The sequence below is a fragment of the Saccopteryx leptura genome, chromosome 13 (genome assembly GCF_036850995.1).
Source record: "Saccopteryx leptura isolate mSacLep1 chromosome 13, mSacLep1_pri_phased_curated, whole genome shotgun sequence".
NCBI classification, from domain to species: Eukaryota; Metazoa; Chordata; class Mammalia; order Chiroptera; family Emballonuridae; genus Saccopteryx; species Saccopteryx leptura.
The window spans coordinates 32,549,988-32,573,455 of NC_089515.1; the positions used below are offsets into that span (position 1 = coordinate 32,549,988).

Genomic DNA, 23,468 nt, shown 5'->3' on the forward strand with positions numbered 1-23,468 from the left:
AAGAGCTCTGTTGTTGAGCAATAGAGCAACCCCCAGATGGGCAGAGCATCAGCCCTTAGTGGGCATGCTGGGTGGATCCTGGTCAGGGCACATGTGGGAGCTTTGTCTCTGACTCCCTCTTCTTACTGAATAAAAAAAAATTATAATACTGTAAAATAATATAAAATAATACAACATCTGTATATTCTGTTTTATTGTCTATAGTTGTGACTTTGGTTTTTTGTTGTTTTTGTTCTATTCTCTACCAGCAGGTCAGAGTACACTGAAGATAAAACAATATTTACCCAAAAGGTCACAGACTTGGTACTGAATTGGGAGGTCAGTTGCACTCAGTATTTATCAAATCTTTGGGTTATAGAGTTTCAATTGCATTTATGTGAAGCACCTTAATGGATCTCTTCATAGTCCTAGCGATTTGTCTTTCTTGTTTGATCCTCCTTTTTCTACGAAACCGAAGCTATGCCCAAGGAAAGCTGCCACCTGGCCCTACTCCTCTCCCCATCATTGGAAATATTCTACAGATAAATGCCAGCAACATCAACAGATCCTTCAACAAGGTTAAGTATGATTTATTTTCTTCCAATTGTTTGCAAGGAGTAAATGAGACAGCCTTATATCTAAGTAAAATATGGTCCCAGACACTGTACTTTACAGAAGTAGTTTTAAAAGGAAGTGTTCGTTGGACACCTAGATATAGTTTTATTTTTTAATTTAATTAAATTTACTGAGACAATATTGATTAATAACACTTTACAGGTTTCAGGTGTACAGATCTATACTATATTATCTGTTGATTACATTGTGTGCCCACCACCTGAAGTCTAGTCTCCTTCCATCATCGTACATTTCACACCCACTACCCTCTTCTTCTTCTTCTTAACCCTCCTTCCCTTCTGGTAACTACCTTACTGTTTGTCTATGATTTTGTTTGTTTCTTTGTTTCATTTTTTCATTTGCTGTTTTCTGTTTTATAGCACTCATATAGTGAAATCATATGGTCCTTGTCCTTTTCTGTCAGACATGATTTTACTTATTTATTTATTTAAAATTTTTTCCTTTGAATAAGAGAGAGAGAGAGAAAAGGAGAGGGGAAGAAGGAGAGAAGCATCAACTTATTGTTCCACTTAGTTTTTCTATTTAGTTGTGTACTCATTGCTTGCTTTTACTTCGTGCCCTGACCAGGAATCACACTCGCAGCCTCAGTGCACCAGGACGATGATCTATCGAGCCACCTGCTCAGGATCCAGATGTAATTTTAAGTGGTGTATAGCTAGAAGGTGGCCACAAGGGAATAAAATCTATGAGGTGATTGTTGAAATTGCCCAAAGTAGAAATTCCCTGCCCATATTGTGACCTGGGTCTTCTTTTTACTAATTCTATTTTCCTGAACTCTAATGGCAATGAGATTATTTTCAATTACAAAAAACTTTACTGATTTACAGAGTCACAACACTAAAATTTTTCTAAAAGCACACACTGATGTGAAGTTAATGAAGTAACTAAATGTTCAGGAACTTTTACAGTTTCTATTATATCTGCTCAATGAATGAGTATCTGCTCTAAGCTATTTATATGGCAATAGCTTCCGAAATCTTGAAGGGATTTTCTGAAATCTGTCTGCCCTGAGACAAGTAGTTACCACAGCACTGCCCCTGGAAACTTTTTCTTCCTGTGTTCTGGGCTCTGGTTTAGAAGGGATTGTGTCAGCACTCCAGCCTATCCATTTGTTCACTTGCAACCCTGGGCAATTTAGAAAATCTCCCTGAGCTTCAATTTCCATTTCTTTAAAAGGTGAATAATAGTTATTTTGCACAAGTTATTAGTGTATCATCTATTCAACAAGTCATTGAATGACTACTTTGTATTAGGCTCCATGTTAGGTCCTAGAGATTTTTTTTTAGTATTATTTTGTATTAGTTTCAGGTGTACAGCATAATAATCTGACAATCATATACTTTGCAAATTGTTCCCCCTGCTATTTCCAGTACCCACCTGGCACCATGCATAGTTATTACAATATTATTGACCATATTCCTTATGCTGTACTTTACATCCTGTGACTATTTGGTGACTACCAATTTTTACTGAATCCCTTCTCTTTTCACCCAGTTCCTGAACTCCCCTCTTCTCTGAAAACCAACATTCTGGTCTCTATGTCAATGAGTCTGTTTCAATTTTGTTTATTTTGTTCTTTAGACCCCACATATAAGTGAAATTATATGGTATCTGCCTTTCTCTGACTGACTTATTTACTTACCATAATAACCTCTAGTCCATCCATGCTTTTGCAAATGATAAGATTTTAGTAGTTTTTATGTGTGTTAGAGATCATCAGTGCTGAACAATAACAACAAAAAAGACCTTAGCATTATGGAATTTACAATCTAAAGGGTAGGCATGTGCTTATGATATAATAATGCAAATACATTCATGATTGTTAACTATGTAGAAGGGACCCAGCAGAAGAGGTCATGTAGCTGAGAGGACTAAAAGGAGCCGCCGGCAGCAAACGGTTCTCCTAGGAATTGAATTTGGAGCTAAGCAGTAAGGAATGATTGGGCATTAACCAGACAAAAACCAGATAACAAATTTGTTCCAGCCTTTTTCAATCTGGAGAAGAATTACTTGTTAGGTCTCTGAAAAAGGACCAGTTCGGTTGTAGCCCAGAGAATAAGTTAAAATGCTGTGTGAGTTGAGATTGAAGAGGTCTACAGGTCCAGAGCATGTGGGCCTTACAAGGATTTTAAGAATCTTTGTCTTTAGCATAAGAACAATTTGATGCCATGGACATGCTTAAAGGATAGTGATGTTAGCATTAACCTTGTGAAAGATCACTCTGGAGAAGGAATTGTAAGGTAGCAGAAGGATTCAAACATTGAACTGTTGGAAAGAGTTTAAGTCTTATATTATTTGGTATACTGAATAAGACACCATAAGAGAAAGACCCCAATAATGGAATGGCTTAAAGAAGACAAGAGTTTATTTCTACTTTTCATATAATATAGAGATGATTAATGGTGGCCTGACTCTCTTCTTCAAGATTATTCAGAGAACCAGTTTTTCTCAATCTTGTTGTTTATCATCTCATATACCTAGGCTATTGTCTTCATTTCCATGGTCACAGTGAGGCCTTCCCCATGTTATCATCTCAATCCATGAGTAAGTGCAGAAAGGGAGAGCATGTGGGATCATTTATGCAACAGTGTAGGATTTGCACACATCACTTCTGCTAACATCAGTTCATGGAAGCTTAGTCACATGGCCACACAGGGAATCTGGGAAAGATCTGACATTAGGCTGCCATGTCCTTATGCATTAATAAAACGTGGAGGTTTTATTTATATATAATTCTTCTGGTGCTAACAAGAAGATGTAGGAAATAGATAATAAGGGACACTTATTTGTCTACACGTGGAGCAACATGGAAAAACATCCTTCAAACAGGAGAAACATAATACTTATGTTAAGTATAAGAAGGAAGGAGAAATTTGGAGCAATTAGAGGTTTGGCAGAAAAAAAATAATTAAATATGAATAAAATTTATGACTGATAGTCACATAGTAGAAGCTGAAAAAAGGATAACTATTGATCGTGATAATAATGATAGCATTATTACTAATACAGTGTGTCCGTAAAGTCATGGTGCACTTTTGACCGGTCACAGGAAAGCAACAAAAGACAATAGAAATGTGAAATCTGCACCAAATAAAAGGAAAACTCTCCCACTTTCATATCTATTCAGTGCAGTTTGATGAGGGCTCACACACAGATTTTTTAGGGCTCCTTAGATAGCTATCCCGTATAGCCTCTGCAGACACGTCACTGACTGATAGCCTACCAGAACGGGGTTTTTCCACCAAACTGCTGGTTTCCTTCAACTGCTTATCCCACAGAGTAATGTTATTCTTATGTGGTGGCTCTTAGTTATAAACGCGCCGATATTCACGTTTCACTTTGGTAACAGATTCGAATTTAGCAAGCCACAGAACACACTGAACTTTCCTCTGTACCATCCACCTCTCGACTGGCATGGCCGTGGGCTGCTCCGCTGTACACACGGTGCTACATCATCATCTGTGCATGCGCACATGCTGCCACATCATCCTACAGAAACTGAGAGGGTTTTCCTTTTATTTGGTGCAGGTTTCAGATTTCTATCGTCTTTTGTTGCTTTGCTGTGACCGGTCAAAAGTGCACCATGACTTTATAGACACACTGTAATACAATGATAATTACCATTTAAGTAATGTGATTTCTTATTAAATTACCAGGTCCAGAAATTGAAATTTTTTATAATGGGGAAATAAATATTAAAATGTCTCTTCAGTAAGATTAAAAATATTTCTCTCACTTACCTACATTTTCGCTTTGAAATTCTCACTCCTCTTGCATCTCCTGTTCCTTCCCTAGCTAGCAGAAGTCTATGGCCCGGTGTTCACTGTGTATCTGGGCACAAAGCCCACTGTGGTGCTGCATGGCTACGCAGCAGTGAAGGAAGCCCTGATCGATCGGGGAGAAGAGTTTGCTGCAAGAGGCAGTTTACCAGTGATAGAGAAAATCATGCCGGGATTAGGTATGCTTCAATTTGGGAAATGTGTGTGGATTTAAGTCGCAAAGATTCTGAATAGGCTAAGGAATTGAGAAACTTTAAGCATTTAGAGACACTTATGGAAATATCATCATTCCAAAATTTTCTATAAGGGATAATTAATCTATATTTAAAATTATGAGTGACATAATGCCCCTAGGAAACAATAAATTCAATGAAAGCAAACCAGCTAACCACAAATGTTCTATAAATTTGTGACTAAGCCATGTTCATTTTAAATTATAGCCTGGTAAGAATGAGAAAGAGACAGAGAAAAGGGGAAAGAAAATAGACTAAATTATTCAATTCACCAAATATTTTGCTTTTTTTGTTCTGAGTCATGGTTGCCAAGAGATTACTGTAGAACGCTTGCACAGTATGCATGGAACCAACATAAACCTGGAATATTTTCAACCTTACCTTTAATCTTCTTCTCTTCTAAAAAAGATAAGAAATATTTGAATTCAATAGAATAGAGAGCATAAAACACAAATATTCTCTGAACAGAGGATGGTGGAGAAATATGTAGTAAGAATGGATTCAAACTGATAGTGGAAAAAGCTTTTTAAATAAAAGACTTGAACTATCTTCCATTTGTTTTTGGAGCGAGTCTTATACATCCAGCCTTCTGGAGGGTCACTGGTTTCCAGCAAAAAGAGATAAAGCCTGAACGGACTTCTTTCCTCCTCCACATGTTCTCGAAGATATTCTTGGACAAGTTTCCTACAAGTGTTTTTTCCCCACGGGTCTGGTCTTGAGACTCTGGAAGTCTGATGTTGAACTTCTTTGGTGTTAAGACCACATTTCATGGAAGGTGTTTCCCAAATAGAGAGGAAATGTTGAAATTAGAAGGACTATGACTGTGTCCCTTACCTGCAGAATAGATTTTCATGAACTTCCTTCCAATGCACAAAGCTGTCTCTCCTTCTTTCAAGAATTGGCTCCCTTTGTTACTGCCTCTAAAATTCACTTACGATGCACAGAAGTTGGTCATGAAATTTTAACCTATTACTTGAACTCACCGTGATTTACTACCTGTGTGATCAAGGAGCAAGCATTTTGCCTCCAGGATCCCCAGCATTCTCCTCAGTTAAATGGGGACAAATCACTGGCTCACAGAGTTATTGTGAGGTTTAGAGGAGTTAATGGAGAAGAAGAGTTTAGTAATATGAAAAACCAAGTCTTGATAATGAGCTCCTAGGCTGGGGTGAGAGAGAAAGCAGACAGAGTAGGGTCAGTGGGAACTTCTGAGACTGGCTCCATTAAAGTAACTTTTCTGCTTAAGCTTCATTATCATTTCCTGAGATCAAGACTCTCAGCTAGAGTTAATGAAACTGAAAGTTATTCTTTTTTATTTACATTTTGTCCTGATAGGAGTTGTTTTCAGCAATGGAGAAGTATGGAAGCAAACCCGGCGTTTCTCCCTCACGGTTTTACGGAACATGGGAATGGGAAAGAAAACTATTGAAGACAGAATTCAAGAGGAAGCCCTGTGTCTGGTGGAAGAATTAAAAAAAACCAATGGTGCGTTTTTCTCTATGTACTTAACAAAAACAGTTTGGGTAGACTGAATGCTATTACAATTACCAACAGAGCACAGAGAGCTATGGCTCAAGTGTAGCGGAAGTTTACATTTTGCTCACAACCAGTAAGAAGAGGTGAAGTGGTTGGCACAACAGCTTTACCAGGTACCAGGCTAATAGGTGCTTTGACATCTTCAGCATGTGGCTTCCAGTGTCACCCAGGAGCCATCTCTTTCCACTGCAGTGTAAGGAGCAAAGAGCAAAGAAAGAAGCCAAGAGTGTTATGAATGGGCAAGGTATGGCAGTGGGACACAAAAGTTCTTTCCCCTTCCAGGGGCTGTGACAAGTAAACTGTTTTAGTTCTTTGTTGCTATTAATATAAAAAAAATGCAATCCATATGAATCATTGCATATCTTTGACTATTTATTAGAATATAATTTTTTTTTTTTTGTATTTTTCTGAAGCTGGAAACGGGGAGAGACAGTCAGACAGACTCCCGCATGCGCCCGACCGGGATCCACCCGGCACGCCCACCAGGGGCGAAGCTCTGCCCACCAGGGAGTGATGCTCTGCCCCTCCGGGGCATCGCTCTGCCGCGACCAGAGCCACTCTAGCACCTGGGGCAGAGGCAAAGGAGCCATCCCCAGCGCCCGGGCCATCTTTGCTCCCATGGAGCTTTGGCTGCGGGAGGGGAAGAGAGAGACAGAGAGGAAGGAGGGGGTGGGGGTGAAGAAGCAAATGGGCGCTTCTCCTATGTGCCCTGGCCGGGAATCGAACTCAGGTCCCCCGCACGCCAGGCCGACGCTCTACCGCTGAGCCAACCAGCCAGGGCCTAATTTTGAAAATGGAATTAATAAGTCAACAAATGTTGGGTTTTGATAAGTATTATCTGAAAAATGATTTTGTGCACTTGATTTATATTTCAAGCAGAATTATTATTGACTGGGTCTTTTCCCGTAGTGAATGTGACCTTCTCTCAGTTTCCTGACCCATGACCACTCAGACTCTACTTGATTCCCCCTAGCTGTGGGACCTCACTCTGTTGGGACAGCCTGTTTCATCTCGGGGTAACTATAACTGTTGGAAGTTTCTTTCACATGTTGAGCAGAAGCATTTTTCCTTGTAACTTGTACTATTTGGTCCCTGCTGAGATCTTGCCTTTTGGAGGTCCAGTGTTGTGGCAGTTACCACTTAGAGGCAGGATGGGCCTCCCACCTAAAATTTGGTTTAGATGTTGATATTGAAGGTACCACACACACCCCAATAGGATATGAAAAAGTTTTATTACTCATAATGATCAGTGGTTGGATTCAAATAATTTAACAACTGGTTCTCTGCCTTAATGACTATTTTCAGGATAAAAAAAAGATATACTGAAAAGTAGTTAATTATTTCATGCATTTAATACTTAAATTAGAAAAATAAAAGAGGTACACAAAACTAGATTATCTCATAAGAGTTTTAAAATATTAATGATAAAGTATTAAATAATACCTGACATAAAACAATAAAACTGTTATTTAAGATATTTCCATTCGCTTCTTGATTGGTGTCCTCACTTTCAATTGTTTTCACCTATGGACTGAATGAACAATAATAAGGAAGCTTAGAACATGCTGTTGCACAGATGAAAGTTTAAAAAGCATAAGGAATGTGAGTCACCTTATTGGGTGACTGCCCAGGTGCCCACCTTAGAGAGAACCTTGGTTACAAGTGCCACCTTAATAAAGGTTCGCCTAACTCAACAAAATATGTATTAGATAGTAGTTTTGGCAAACTGTTGAAAACCAGCTGAATCCCACAACTGATAATGATGCTTTCTCTATAGGGCAAGGTGGCTCTTAAGAGGATCCCAAAATGGCATGAGAGAGCAGAGAAAGGGCGCTGGCTTGAGAAATGGTGGTTAGGGGGTGAGGTGTGGATGCGGGTGAGGTGTGCCAGCCAGGGTGTGTGGTTTAAACACTCTGCTTGTGCCAAAGGAGGGAACACTTGAGCTTTTTTTTATTATCAGATTGTCCAGATGTGAGAAGAGTAAGAAAAGATAAGGCTTAAAAGTTGTCAGAGCCAAATACCAAAAAAATGGGAGTCATATTCGTTATTACATGTAGAAAGCCTGTTTCATATACTACAACATATTTTTTTGAAATATCTGACTGTAACTCCAAATTCTCTTATTATTCTTCTCTTCTACAAGAAAAACACACCCAGAGTTTGTCAACTTTGTTTTGTAAAATAAGATTTCATGTCTCCATAGTCTCCTGATATTCTTGAAGAAGTGTCCACACTGAGAGCTAAATTTTACACTTTTAAAGATGTTTTTACCATAAAGAGGAGGAAAATGTTATTCTTTGTGACAGCATGGATGGACCGAGGGTGTTATGCTGAGTAGAATAAGCCAGTCAGAGACAGACAGTACCATATGATTTAACGTATATGCAGCATCTAAAGAGCAGTATAATGAACAAACAAAACAGAAATAGTCTCATAAATACAGAGGACAGACTGATGGCTGCCTGAGGAGAGGGAGGCTGGGGACTGAGTGAAAAAGGTGACAGGACTGAGAAGCACAGACTGGGAGTTACAGAATAGTCATGGGGATGTAAAGTACAGCATAGAAAACACGACACTGGGGAACAAAATTGTGTTGCATCCACAAAAACACTTGTTCTTACCTAACTCGAGTGTGCTGATCTCAAATCTGACATTAGTTTTTCTCTGTAAGCTACAGGTTTTTTGCAATTCAAGATTTTACGTTCTTATCTTATTGTAAAATTTTTAACATTTAGTTTAACATAATGAAGTAGAATGACTTCTTAGGCATCATATTTGTGAAAATATAATAATTTATATAATGCAGTAAATGTACTAATACACTAAAAGATATGATTGCAATCAATGAACAAATAAAGTGCTGCAACTACACATTGATGCTTCTCATCTCTCCCCCTTTCTCTCTCTTGCTCTCATAAAAAAAATGTAGTCAATAATATTGTAAAATAAATAAACAAAAATTTAAAAGCATTTTTTAAAGGACCTCCTTGTGAATTACCTTGTGGCTCTTATTAGGAGAATGATGTAAATAAGAAAATACTTGCCCTGGCCGGTTGGCTCAGCGGTAGAGCGTCGGCCTGGCGTGCGGGGGACCCGGGTTCGATTCCCGGCCAGGGCACATAGGAGAAGTGGCCATTTGCTTCTCCATCTCCCCCCTCCTTCCTCTCTGTCTCTCTCTTCCCCTCCCGCAGCAAGGCTCCATTGGAGCAAAGATGGCCCGGGCGCTGGGGATGGCTCCTTGGCCTCTGCCTCAGGCGCTAGAGTGGCTCTGGTCCTGGCAGAGCAACGCCCCGGAGGGGCAGAGCATCGCCCCCTGGTGGGCAGAGCGTCGCCCCTGGTGGGCGTGCCAGGTGGATCCCCGTCCTGCGCATGCAGGAGTCTGTCTGACTGTCTCTCCCCATTTCCAGCTTCAGAGAAATACCAAAAAATAAATAAATAAATACTTGAGGGAAATTAATAAATAAATTGGACTGGATTAGACATTTTTACTTGGGGAAACACAATACATTTTATTTTACGCATGTTGAGTTTATAGTGATGGTGGCATGCTTAGTAGTTCCTATACTTAAAAAATCTTTTGAGTCAACTCTTCTCAAGTATTTTAAACAATCAACTTAAGATTTAAATGGGAATTCCGCTCTAACTTTTGACTTACTTTGTTTTCAGAGGCTCCCTGTGACCCCTCTTTCCTTATGGGCAGTGCTCCCTGCAATGTGATCTGCTCCATTATTTTCCAGAACCGTTTTGAGTACAATGATGAGCAATTTCTAACCTTGTTACATTATTTTGATGAAAATTTCAGACTTATGAACACCACCTGGATACAGGTAAAGTCAAGGTTCTCTCTAAATGGGAAATAATGCTCTATTCTACTGCTCATGCCGACCGATCGCGTTAGCCTATTTCAAAATGGTTGAAGCGATATTTCTCAAACTATCATTTGTAACCCATCAGTGGGTTATCAAATCAATTCAGTGTGTTAAAATTTAAATTAAGCCTGGCCTGTTGTGCACAGTAGATAGAGCGTTGATCTGGGATGCTGAGATCACCACTTCAAAACCCTACGGCTTGTCTGGTCAAGGCACATATGAAAAGCAACTGCTATGAGTTGATGCTTCTTACTTCTCCTTCTAACATTCTCTCTCTCTATCCTCCATCTAAAATCAATAAATAAAACCTTTAAAAAAAGAAAAAATTTAAATTTAAAACATGAAACATAGTAATAAAAAGAAAAATATTATCTCATAGTGCATCAAATGATATCAAGGTATTTTTCTGAGAAAACTTTTTTCTGATTTTTGCATCTATAGATGAAGAGGGTGGCAGCATAAAATGTATTTCTCACTATACTGCATTGTCAGAGAATGTTAGTAACCTATAATATGCAATCACTAACAACTAATAATCTATGTGAATCATAAGCTCATGTTATGTTCGACCTGGGAAGGACCCTGGAGAACAAATAATCAAATTCTCATTTTTGGATCATCAACGGATATTAAGCATATTGTCCAAAGCAACCATGACAAAGAATGAACTAGACCTAGAATCTAGATTTCTCGGTTCACTTTCTAGTTTGATACAAGCTACCAGCCAAATAAATTGTTCCAGTGCCTACCTACCAAGGGTATTCGATCATGTAGGAGCCAGCTAAAGAAGAGTCAGTAAATTCCAGGATTGGGAATGGCCTAATGAATAAAGGCAGTGTGAATATTCTTGAGGGTGTAAATGCCAGAATAAAATAAGCTAAATAACTTGAGCATTTCCTTAATCTTCCTGATTACAAAACAAGTGTATGAGTGCAAACTTTTTAGGTGACTGTAGAAATATGTGTAGGGTAAACTGGAGGAACACTAGGCTGGTGCACAGAGTGGTGGAGTAGCCTTTCTCAACCTCAGTATCCTCATTTGGAAAGAGGTGGTATGCTTCTTAATACTTTCAGAGAATATGGTTACGAAAAGAATTTAAAGGTTTTAAAACTGCTTTGTAACTTGTGTGTCCTGTTGTCCTATAATTCTGGATATTTATCATTCTTTCCATTTTCTTTTTCCTTGCACATAAGAAAGAAAAAGGGAGAGAGAGAGAGAGAGAGAGAGAGAGAGAGAGAGAGAGAGAGAGAGAAGGAGGGAAGAACGGGGAAAGACAGGAAGGGAGAGAGATGAGAAACATCAAATCATAGTTGTGGCACTTTAGTTTTTCATTGATTGATTCTCATATGTGTCTTGACCGGAAAGTGGGGGCTTCAGCCAAACCAGTGACTGCTTGCTCAAGCTAGCGACCTTGCGCATAAGCCAGTGACCTTGGGCTTCAAGTTAGAGACCTCTGGGTTCAAGCCAGTGACCTTTGGGCTCAAGCCAGTGACCATCAACTAATGGTGATGATCCCATGCTCAAGCTGGTCACCAGCGCTCAAGCTAGTGAGCCCACACACAAGTCTGAAACCTCGACTGTATCCGAAGACGATGCTCTATCCACTACACCACCACTGGTCAGGCCAGTTCTTTTTCTTTCTAGTTCGAAGTATGTCCTAGTGCAGGATGCATGTCTTATTTGTCTTTAGCTGCTCAGCATATAACAAAGTGTCTGATACATAATATAGGTCTATAAAAATTTGCTGAGTGAATTAATGAATGGTTCTTTACCTTTCAGCTCTATAATATGTTCCCATATTTACTACATTATCTCCCTGGATGTCATAATGAATTACTTAAAAACGTTGTTAAACAGAAGGAATTTATTTTGGAAAGAGTAAAAGAACACCAGGAATCCCTGGACCTCAATAACCCTCGAGATTTTATTGACTACTTCCTGATTCAAATGGAAAAGGTATAAAAGACCCTGATTTTCAACTTCATCTTTGTTGGTGATGTGACTCATGGATTAGTTTTAATCTTTCACAGTGAAATTAGGATAATAAAATGAATGCATCTTCCTAAGGATGTATTAACTACTTGTACAACCTGTTGCTTCTACAAACCATAATGAGTGTCTTGAGATAGTTACAAATTCTCACTAAAAATGACTTACAAGGCTTTCTATTTACCTTGTTAAAACTAGTTCTTTGTTTGAAACAGATTTAAGGACATCCACAAACAAGTACACACACATTCAAGATTAATGATAAACAATATATATCTTTAATAAAATAAGTTCCGTGAATGCAAGATGTAACATGTGAGGAAACTCAGGAATGCATAAGAACCTAGAAAGATTTACCTTGGAAAGCTACTAGGAAATCTTGCCAAATGAGGTAGTTTTAGAGGAAATTCTGGCTTAGATGAACAGCGATGACAAAATGGGTCTAGTAAATAATGATCAAGTGTGTGGAATTTTCAGAGGTTATCTTGATTGTAACTGAGAAACTGTTGTCGGTGTCATGGCTGGTGACATTGGGAATAGTGATGGTGTTAGTGGGTGGGTGGTTCTGGAGGCTGAATGAGAAATTTAGACATGATAAAATAGACTATAGGTCACATAACTGTCAGTGAGTAGTCACGATGACTTGATAAAAATTATGTTTGAAAGAACTGATTGACTCTCATGGGTGAGAAAGTAGGAATCAGAAAGGACTTACAGGAAGTTTGTAACTCTGATTTTATTTTAACTGAAAGACATCTAAAAACTCATCTAACTTTACCTTCAGCTATTACATTCTCGATGTCTGGATTAATTTATCAAATAAGCAAATTAAGCAAATAATGATGTTATATTGAGATACGTTACAATATCTCTAAGGTTCTTCTAATTATCAGTAATTTGAATACATCATTACTAGGAAAAGCACAATCAACAGTCTGTATTTACCATGGAAAACTTGATCCAGACCGTGTGGGATGTTTTTACTGCAGGGACGGAGACAACAAGCTCCACCCTGAAATATGGACTCCTGCTTCTGCTAAAACACCCAGAGGTCACAGGTATGATCACAGACGATGGGCAAGATAAAATTCGGGTAAAAATTGGCAGGCAGCACTGATAACTCTCCCATTCTTCACCTGTCTAGAGAATATTCAAAAAAATTTTTCATAACTAATACATCTGCCTAACATTAGAGAAATTAAATTCAAATTATAGTACAAAAAGAGAAAAAAATTTAAATAGCAGCAGAGATTTGAAGGGCAGAAGTTATTGTTCTTCCTGTAATGGTAGATAATCCTTGATCTGCATCAGACCAGATGAAGTAAGTAGGGTCATCCTAGAATCTGGGAAAGATTAGCCTTTCTCTTCATCTAAAAAGATATCACTTGATATTCCTTCAATGTCCCAATAAATATATCTTTGTCAGCCTGACCAGGCAGTGGTGCAGTGGATAGCCTGTTGGACTGGGACGTGGAGAACCCAGGTTTGAAACACTGAGGTTGTGGCTTGAGAGCGGGCTCACCAGCTTGAGCGCGAGGTCACTGACTTGAGCATGGGATCATAAACATGACCCCATGGTTACTGGCTTGAGCTCAAAAGTCATTGGCTTGAAGCCCAAGGTCACTGGCTTCAGCAAGGGGTCACTCGCTCTACAGTAGCACCCCCATGTCAAGGTACATATGAGAAAGCAATTAATAAACAAGCGATCAATTGACACTAAGATGCCACAATGAAGAATTGATGCTTCTCATCTCTCTTCTTTCATGTCTGTCCCTATCTGTCTCTCTCTCTGACTCTCTCTGTCTCTGTCAAACAAACAAAATATATTGCTGCTCAAATGCATTTGCAATGTAAAGAGGGACTCAAGAAAATCATAATCTTTCCCTACTGTAGTGTCTTACTTTCTAAACAAAGAGTTAGACACAAATAAAAAATTCTTTTGAAATATACCCTAATGGGCAAACAAAATTTTCCTCAGAAGAATGATTACGCTTACAAATGCAATTTTGCCATTTTACCTCCTCTTTTTTATTGAGTTCATATTAGGAGGTTATTTCCTCCACTGTTATGTCATTTTCTCTTTGGTACATGCAGACAGTGTTAGTATAATTAAATCTCATGAGCCTCTCCCTCCAACATCAGCATCAGATTTTCCTACTTGGTTTAAAGTCCCCTGTCCTCCATTATAACTGCGATGTTTTCCAAAAGGTGCGATTTACAAGCACAGCCTTGAATCACTTTGCTTGCACACATCACATTGTGGGATATGATGGCAATGTATTTCTTTCATGGGACACACATTCTTTTAGCCAAATAAACTCACTAACTCTTGTAAGACCTATGTCGATTATGACTGTCAATTGTTTGGGATATTTTCCTACACACATTTAAAGCCCTTCTTGTGTCATATTTCCCCAGCTCTTCCATTTTCATTTTCTATGTGGATTTTTTCTTGCATCATATCCATTTATGTTTTCTCTTTTCTTTTTTGCCATCATTCTTTCACTGTGACATTTGGCTAAGCATAGGATTTTATAAGCAGCTCCTAACCACTGCATATAACCACTCTCTTCTAAGCAAAACTCATCTCTCAAACTGAGAAGGCAAAGTCTAAAACTTCTCTAAAATTCCTAATCTTTCATTCCTTATAACTATTAAGCCACATATTTTTCAGATGCTCCATTAAAAGACACGTTTTTCACGTGGCAGATACATCCCATATGTCCACAGTAGCCACCGGTAGTAGAGAAAATGGGTTATAGGCTCTAACAACAGTGGCTGCAGGTTCTGCTCTACTAGCACATAGCTGTGTGACCTCAGACTCATGACTACCTTTCCCCGTATGACGCCCTCTTCTGTCTAAAGAGATGATAATACTTCCTAACATTCACAGAGTCTTTTCCACAAAGGGAAAGTTAATAAGCATTTGTTTTTAACTAATGAATAGTCCTACTTAAGCTATCTGTTATTAACATGATATACTTTATAGGTAAAGGAAAAATATAATTCACTAACACAACTTACTTTCAATAATCTTATTTAAGTTCAAAGATGGTGGGTTTGGGAATGAAAAAGACCACATAATACCTGGATGGCCTGTTTTCTCATTTTTAGATAAACCAACCTATACCCAACACATAAAATTATTTTGAGAAATTAAAAGAAATATACTAGTGTAGCATGCCTGTCAAATTTTTTACACTAAATAAATGTTAACTTCTTGTTCCTCTGTGCTGAGTCAACTAAACATCTCATTTAATTGCTCTATTTATTAAGCACTTACTGTACTGGGAAGCTCTTACTCCCTTGGAAGTTACACATTTAATAAAACAAAAACTGCATATACAAAGAGGTTAAACTACATGGTTTGTAGTGATCCTTCAGGATCCCAGGCCCCCTAGTCCATTCAAAATACACAAAATAGAGAATAAAAGTTGAGAAGTGAATTTCATGGTACAACTGCATTTTATGTGCACATATATTTAAGTCTCTAATGAGACTCGAATTAGCCCAAGGAACTGAAAATCTGTTTCTTTTTCTCCCTTATGGAGGTAGCCAAACATCGTTTTCCTTTCTCCCCATCTCCCGCCACAATGTGACCAAAATTAAGACTGTCGTTTCACAAGAGTGTTCCATTTCACATACATTCTGATTCCTGCCGTGCCAGCTAAAGTCCAGGAAGAGATCGACCGTGTGGTTGGCAGAAACCGGAGCCCCTGCATGCAGGACAGGAGCCGCATGCCCTACACGGACGCCGTGGTGCACGAGATCCAGAGATACAGTGACCTCGTTCCCAACAACCTGCCCCATGAGGTGACCCGGGACGTTAACTTCAGAGGATACTTTATTCCAAAGGTGAGAGATATTTCACCTCTGCTTTTTCATGAGAATCAGATTCTGACTATCACTGCAGTAGAATTACAGTCTGCTTCACTTTCTACACGTATTGCACATTCAAAACTCAGGCACCTCACCCTCTGTGTTCCTTTCCTTCTAGTCTGCTGACACTACTTTATAAATATAATAGCGCTTACGTTCCCGAGGATTTCAGTGCACCCTGCGTGTCTGTTAGCGCAGTCTGCTGTCCGCGTCTCTGCTCTCCAGTGTGTGTTTACTACGCTCACCACTCAGCCAGCAGCCTGTCCTCCCCTTGTCTCCTCAGCTGTCTGTGTCACTTACTCGTCAAACTTTTCATGAAAAAAAGAAAAGCTGCAAGTCAACTGAAAGAAAGCATTAGGAGGAGGGATACTTACTATTTTCTCATTCTGATTGGGAAGTAAAGGGTTTTCAAGAATACAGTCACTCAGGTAGTTTTGAGAAAGACCTCATACTCAGTTTCAAAGAGAATTACTTGGATTTTCAGTGACTTCAGGACTTTTTTTTAATGATTTATTTATTTATTTATTTATTTATTCAATTTCAGAGAAAGAGGAAAGAGAGAGAGAGAGAGAGAGAGAGAGAGAGAAAGAAAAAGGAGCAGGAAGCATCAACCCCATATGTGCCTTGACCAGGCAAGCCCAGGGCTTCAAACTGGCGACCTCAGTGTTCCAGGTCAATGCTTTATCCACTGTGCCACCACAGGTCAGGCACATCAGCACTTTTTTTTTACAACAGTGCAATTTATTAAGAACAGTGCACTCCAGAGAGTGTCCTTAGTTTTCTGAAAAACAAGTGCTGATATCAGACTACGAACTGAAGACAACGCCTTGGGGTCCATGAACAGTGCCTTGGACTGGCGTTATATGGTTTAAGACCTATTAGGCTTGGTCATTAATTTGCTCTGTAACATGAAATAAATTCTTTTAATACCTCAATCACCTGTTGTATAAACAAAAGAATTAGATAAAGGGACTTTTTTTAAAGCTCCATAACATTCACTTTTTTTCCATTTAGTGAGAAGAAAGGAGGCAGAGACAGACTCCCACATGCACCCACCCAGGATCCACTAGGCATGCCCACTAGGGGATGATGCTCTGACCATTTGAGGCCATTTTAATCAAGCCATGGCTATAGAAGGGAAGGAAAAGACAGAGAGATAGAAAGAGAGAAGTGAGAGGTGGAGGGGTGGAGAAGCAGATGGTTGCTTATTCTGTGTGCCCTGACCAGGAATCAAACCCAGGACATCCACACGCCGGGCAGATGTTCTACCACTGAACCAACTGGCCAGGGCCTCCATACCATTCTTTATAATCTGGTTTGTCTGTTTCTCTTTATATCAGGGCACGTTCATATTCACATCTCTAACTTCTGTCCTGCATGATAACAAAGAGTTTCCTAACCCAGACCTGTTTGACCCCGGACACTTCTTAGATGAAAGAGGCAACTTTAAGAGGAGTGACTACTTCATGCCTTTTTCAGCAGGTAAGCAAGTTTCTTTTCTATTTGTACATCAGAGGCCAAAGAGATGAGGCAGGGCTTTGCATGGATGCTACCCTGGGCTGGACAAATTGTCATTTGCATGAGGACAGAGGTACCACTCCCAAAGTCCAGGTTATTTCTCATTGGATTGGAGGCTGCTCAATGAGTTCCGTCCCATAATTGACCACTGACATTGCCAAAAGCTCCTGCTAGAGTCAGTTCATTCAGTACACTTCCCTGAGGACCCTGTATACAGCATACTCATGCTCAGATCCAAGGATAAAGTGTGAATAAGAAACAGATCCCCTCTCTGAAAGAGAGGAAGGCAAATTAACATGTGTGGATCAGCTGCAATGAGTATATTCAGGTCCCGAGCAGGTACGGTGTGGAATTACGAAAATAGACTTAAAGAATTGAAGAATATAAAAGATGGGTTTGGGAGGGCTTTGCAATTACTGCTAGAAGAAAATACCGTCCTAGCAGAGAAAAACATGGCCGCCCCCAGAACCGCATCCTCCTTTATTATAGGGCAAAATGGGCCATTAGGAAACCAACGACTTTTCTGATTACAGTTTCCAAGGCAACTCAAGAATTACACTAAGTGCAAAAATCTCCCACCAATACTTAACATGCACAAAGAAGCCAGTCTTTCCTTCAGGGAACACAGGCGTGAAGGTAGAACAAACATCACAGCTAACATGGAGGTGTGGGGAAGGGCTTAGCTTTTTGCAAGCGACGTGGGGGGTTGGGCAGCAGCCAGTTCCTCACACCTCGGTCCCCCAGAAATAACTCTAAAAACCCTATTGATGTTTTGGTCCCCAACATTAACAGGCAATGAGACCCCAAAGAGACAAAATGGCCTTTGAGGGGCTGTTGTGGCAGCCCAAACAGAAGCTTCTGACTCCTTTATCTTTGTATTGTTTTGTTTTAGAGAGACAGAAAAAGAAAAGGGGAGAAAGAGAGAGAGAGAAGCATTCATTTGCTGTTCCACTTAGTGTTTATTTATTGATCACTTTCCGTATGTGCCCTGGCTGGGGATCGAACCTGCAACCTTCGTACTTCAGATGACGCTTTAACACAGGGGTAGTCAACCTTTTTATACCTACCGCCAACTTTTGTATCTCTGTTAGTAGTAACATTTTCTAATCGCCCTCTGGTTCCACAATAATGGTGATTTATAAAGTAGGAAAGTAACTTTATAAAATTTATAAAGCAGAGTTACAGCAAGTTAAAGCATATAATAATAATTACTTACTAAGTACTTTATGTTGGATTTTTGCTAAGTTTGGCAGAATAAATCTTTATAAAACAACTTACTATAGTTAAATCTATCTTTTTATTTATACTTTGGTTGCTCCGCTACTGCCCACCATGAAAGCTGGAATGCCCACTAGTGGGCAGTAGGGACCAGGTTGACTATCACTGCTCTAACAGAATGAGCTACCGGCCAGGGTCAGGAGCTCCTGACTATAGTCCTCTGTGTTGCCAGGGCAGAAGGCAAAGTACTTAGAAGGTAAGGGAAATTTTCTTGCAAGAAGTATCATTTAAGTGCTTTCCTTTAATTTGTGAGGGTACTGGAAAGAAATAGGTGGCGTACTCAGAGAAGTCAACTAAAGAAAGTTTAATGAGCCTGACCAGACGGTAGTGCAGTGAATAGAGCATCAGACTGGGAGGCAGAGGACACAGGTTCAAAACCCTGAAGTCGCCAGCTTGAGTGCAGACTCACAGCTTGAGCGTGAGGTTGTTGGCTTGAGCTTGGGATCATAGACATGATCCCATGGTCACTGGCTTGAGCAAGGTGTCACTCTCTCTGCTATAGGCCCCCGGTCAAGGCACATATAAGAAAGCAATCAGTGAACAACTAAGGAGCTGTAATGAAGAATTGATGCTTCTCATCTCTCTCCCTTCCTGTCTTTCTGTTCCTATCTGTACCTGTCTCTGTCACACACACACACACACACACACACACACACAAATGTTTAATGCAAAGACAGTTTTTGAGGTGTGGGAAGATTAAGGGATGTAATGAGGTGTGCTAAAGCACTCAGGGGCTGGCACCAGCAGAGGAAAAAGATCACCATCCTAGGTTGAAAGGGACAAGGGAACGTGGCTATTACTGGAATCCAAGTAGATCTTTAGCAAAGAGGGATGGGACCCCTCAACAGAAGATGCGTTTAGAGGCAGAGGAATAGAGCCACTGTCTAAACTGCGGTCTGACAGGGTGTGAGTGAAGATTAAATACTCTGGCCATTTCAATATCTAATCCTCTGAATTTATTTAGAACTCAGAAAGGAACCAACTTCCAAGTTTATGCAAGTCATAGGAATCAGCTTCTTGAGCAGAGAGTAAGCGCCAAAGACAAACACACACAGAATGGACCTGAAAGGAAGGAGGCCCAGAGAATATTCAGCACACTCCAAAGGAGAAACAGAGGGAAGAAGAGAGAGTAAAAGGCCTTATCTTTCTTCCTGTGAAATGAGCCTGCTCAAGGTTTCTATTCATATCACTGGGTTTGCAGACTCGCTTTTGTCTGACACTGTAGGAATCATTTCAAGATGAAAGGCCTTACCATCGGAGCTTATATTCCAGTCAGTGAGAAAGACGAATTATTAGAACTTCATGTGACATGTGCTGTGTTAGAACATTAATGAAGGCTGTGGGAACAGATGGGGGAGTGAGTTACATACCCTGAGCACGTCAGAGAAGTTTGCATAGAGTAAATGACATCTGAACAGGATCTAGTAAAATGTAGAGAGTGTCAGCAGGCAGAGCAGAGGGGGAGACTATTCCATGTGGAGGGACCGCTGGAATTTGAGACAACATCTGAAATTGCCAGTCTGTTTGGGGATTAATGGATAATAATCCTGTGGCTAATTTTTGAGGTTTCTTTTTACACCTGGCAATGGTAAACTCTTGAAAAATTTTAAAGCAGCAACATGAAAAGATTAAGATTATCCTTTAGAATACAGGTGAGGAGAAACAAACCTGTTACTGAGCCTTGGAACTGTCCATGGAAAAGTACAGTGTGTGCCTCATGCCAGTTGGGGTAGGTCAGCATGTGTGTGTGTGCATGGAAAGATGTCACTGACAAGCCTCAGGAAAGCAAATCCAACGTGGGAGCACAGAATAGAATCTTTCTTGCAGCACGCACACAGAGGTAGGTGCTGAGGGAATGAAGGAAACCAGGTTCCGCTGTAGATAAGAGAAGTCATAAGTTAATTAGTCTTTTATTAATATACTTATATATTTATTTTTATTTCCATATTTTTTGAGCCTCTCTGTGTGTTAACTCAGAAATAGAATTAAATTAATATGTAATTTCCGTGTCATTTTTAGGAAAAAGAGTTTGTGCTGGAGAAGGCCTGGCCCGCATGGAGCTGTTTTTAATACTGACCCACATTTTACAGCATTTTACCCTGAAGCCTGTGGTTGATCTGAAGGACATTGACATCACTCCAGCTCTCTCTGGGATAGGCTCTGTACCGCCCAACTATAAGCTCTGTTTCATTCCAGTGTGAAGCAGGGGCAAGCTGCCAGGTTGCAGAACGAGACCCTCTGTCTTCATCTGAATGAGCCAGACGCTTTCTGTTCAGTGTGTGAGCCATTACCCACCTCTTTCTCAACAGGAGGAATGACTTTCCTAAGCTCTGTCTCTTCTAATTTCCCCCGTCCTGTACAAAATAAAACTATAAAGCCTCTCGTGTGAGCCAGAAGAGAAAGTCTTTATGATCTTAAACTCTGTAGACAGCACTTATTATAAGAGATTGTAAAGTAAGTCCTTAGTTAAATTAATTTAAGCTTCTATCTATTCATCAAATGATACCATTTAAGATCATCAAAAGGCTGTCCTGGCCAGTTGGCTCATGGATAGAACATTCGCCCGGCATGTGTACGTTCTGGGTTCGATTCTCAGTCATGACACATAGGAGAAGCAACCATCTGCTTATCTCCCCTTCCTTCCTCTCCCCCTTCTCTCGCTCTTCACTCTTGAAGCCAGTGGCTGTGTTGATTTGAGTGGAGGACAGCTTGGTTGATTTGAGGCCCCAGACGGGGGTAGCTAGATGGATATTGGTTGGGGTGCATGTAGGAGTCTGTCTCTCTATCTCCCCTCCACTTACTTAACAAAAAAAGATAATCAAAAAGTAAGATAAAGAGTGGGAGAAATAATCACAATGAATATATTCTGAAAAGGATGTATATCCACATTATATAAAGAACCAAAAAAACCACAAAGACACTGTCAATATTTTTTTGAATGGGAAAAATGTTTGAATAGTCACTTAAGAGAAGAGGATTTTATGAGGTCAATATACATGTAAAAAGAGATTCAACTTTACAAGTTATGTGGGAAGTAAAAATTAGAACCAGCCTGACCAGGAGGTGGTGCAGTGGATACAGCATTGGACTGTGATGTGGAAGACCCAGGTTCGAGAACTTGAGGTCACCAGCATGAGCACAGGCTCATCTGGTGTGAGTAAAGCTCCCCAGCTTGGACCCAAGGTCTCTGGCTTGAGCAAGGGGTTACTTGGTCTGCTGTAGCCCCAAGGTCAAGGCACATATGAGAAAGCAATTAATGAACAACTAAGGTGTCACAACGAAAAACTGATGATTGATGCTACTGATCTCTCTCCATTCCTGTCTGTCTGTCTCTACCTATCCCTCTCTCTGACTCTCTCTGTCTCTGTATAAAAAAAAAACCCCAAAAAACAAAAAAAGTAAATCCAAAATGAATTACTAATATGTACCCACCATCCACTAACAAACATGTCCCACACAAGCAAGGATCTTTGTTTTGTTCACTAATAAATAGCAGTTATCAGGACCTGAAGATGGCAACAAAGTAGGCAGACACACAGACTCCCAGCTCTCATCACCAAACTGGAATACAAATCAATTTAGAAACAATCAGTGTGAAAAACCAACTCTGGACTACAAGAACAGCTCTCAAAAACCAAGGAGGAAAGAAGAAGCCACAACAAACCTGGTAGGGAGTGCCTGAATCTCCCTTGCTTACAGGAATAGGGGAGGTGAGGTTGAGAGCCCAGAGGGGCTCTCACTCTTGGGTAAAGAGCAGAAAATACTGCTCACAGCCACTTGCCTGGAAACCAGGGAGTGAGGTGTGTTGAAAGGACCAATTATCTTCCAAGTGGAAAGGGGAGAGAGAGGGATAGACGGTGAGGGGCAGAGTAATGCAGGGGACAACCTAAAAAGCTGACACATCCAGTGATGGAGGTGGCCATAGCTGGGGGAGGTACTGATCGTTCCACAAAAGACTAAATTACTTCCGGATCAGAGATCTCCAGACATCTCTCCAGTTCCAATCAGCACAACAAGACACAGCTGAAAACAAGAAGTGGGGGAGGAGGGGCAATAACTCAGGTCTCCATGGAGATCTGAGAGACACTTCCCCCTACTGAAGCTGAGAAAATACCCTGCCCCCAGAGAGATTAATTGGTAGAAGAGGCCTTCAGAGTCTCAGGTTACACCCACCACATTCCTGGATACAGTTTCAAGGAAGCCCCCTGCTGAGATCAGTAAACAAGACTATCACCTGTTAAGAAAACAAACAAATCAAGACTTCAAAGTGGCCCAAACCTGAAAGTGGATTACAAATAATAGCTGATGCCAACCCAAGAAGACCTAGAAATAACACAATTGAAAACTGGAGGCAGACAACACCAAGCCTAGACTCAACCAGCTCTACAAACAAAATACCCAAATACAGACATAATGAGAAGACAAAGAATTGTAATCCAAATGAAACCACAAGAGAAACCTTCAGGAGATGAACTGAGTGATATGGAAATAACCAAACTTCCAGGTGCGGAGTTCAAAATAATGATTGTAAGGATGCTTAGGGATCTTAGAACAACAATGGATGGTCATTACGAACATCTAAATAAAGAAATAGCAAGTATAAAAAAGGATATTGAAATATTAAAAAAGAATCAGTTGGAGATGACAAATACAATATCAGAAATGAAGACCACAATGGAAGGAATTAAAAACAGGATGGATAGAAATGAGGATCGAATCAGTGAGTTGGAGGAAAACTTGAATAAAGGCAAGAAAGCAGAAAAGAAAAAGGA

At 40.0% G+C, this 23,468-nt stretch overlaps 2 protein-coding genes across 3 annotated transcripts in view; both read left to right on the forward strand.

Annotated features, from left to right (window-relative positions):
- Nucleotides 1-23,468, forward strand: part of LOC136384667 (cytochrome P450 2C21-like) — a 149,424-nt gene that overhangs the window by 73,215 nt on the left and 52,741 nt on the right. The gene's annotated exons all lie outside the window — the stretch shown is intronic.
- On the forward strand, nucleotides 312-21,171 carry LOC136384668 (cytochrome P450 2C21-like). 2 transcript variants are annotated; one of them, XM_066355127.1, is made up of 10 exons: nucleotides 427-557; nucleotides 3,097-3,159; nucleotides 4,411-4,573; nucleotides 5,963-6,112; nucleotides 9,830-9,990; nucleotides 11,812-11,988; nucleotides 12,938-13,079; nucleotides 15,689-15,876; nucleotides 17,241-17,382; nucleotides 20,716-21,171. In XM_066355127.1, exons 3-10 carry the CDS (start codon nucleotides 4,561-4,563, stop codon nucleotides 20,895-20,897), a joined length of 1,155 nt encoding a protein of 384 aa, XP_066211224.1. In that variant the 5' UTR covers nucleotides 427-557; nucleotides 3,097-3,159; nucleotides 4,411-4,560; the 3' UTR covers nucleotides 20,898-21,171. The 2 variants fall into 2 exon arrangements, with proteins under 2 accessions (XP_066211223.1, XP_066211224.1); XM_066355126.1 differs by lacking the exon at nucleotides 3,097-3,159 and having other exon boundaries at nucleotides 312-557.

Excerpts from the sequence above, each read along its gene's own strand:
- LOC136384668 (XM_066355126.1), top strand. The coding sequence starts at position 390 with ATGGATCTCTTCATAGTCCTAGCGATTTGTCTTTCTTGTTTGATCCTC. Across the intron at positions 6,113-9,829 it reads AGAATTAAAAAAAACCAATG|AGGCTCCCTGTGACCCCTCT; the intron begins GTGCGTTTTTCT and ends CTTTGTTTTCAG. Across the intron at positions 9,991-11,811 it reads TGAACACCACCTGGATACAG|CTCTATAATATGTTCCCATA; the intron begins GTAAAGTCAAGG and ends TTTACCTTTCAG.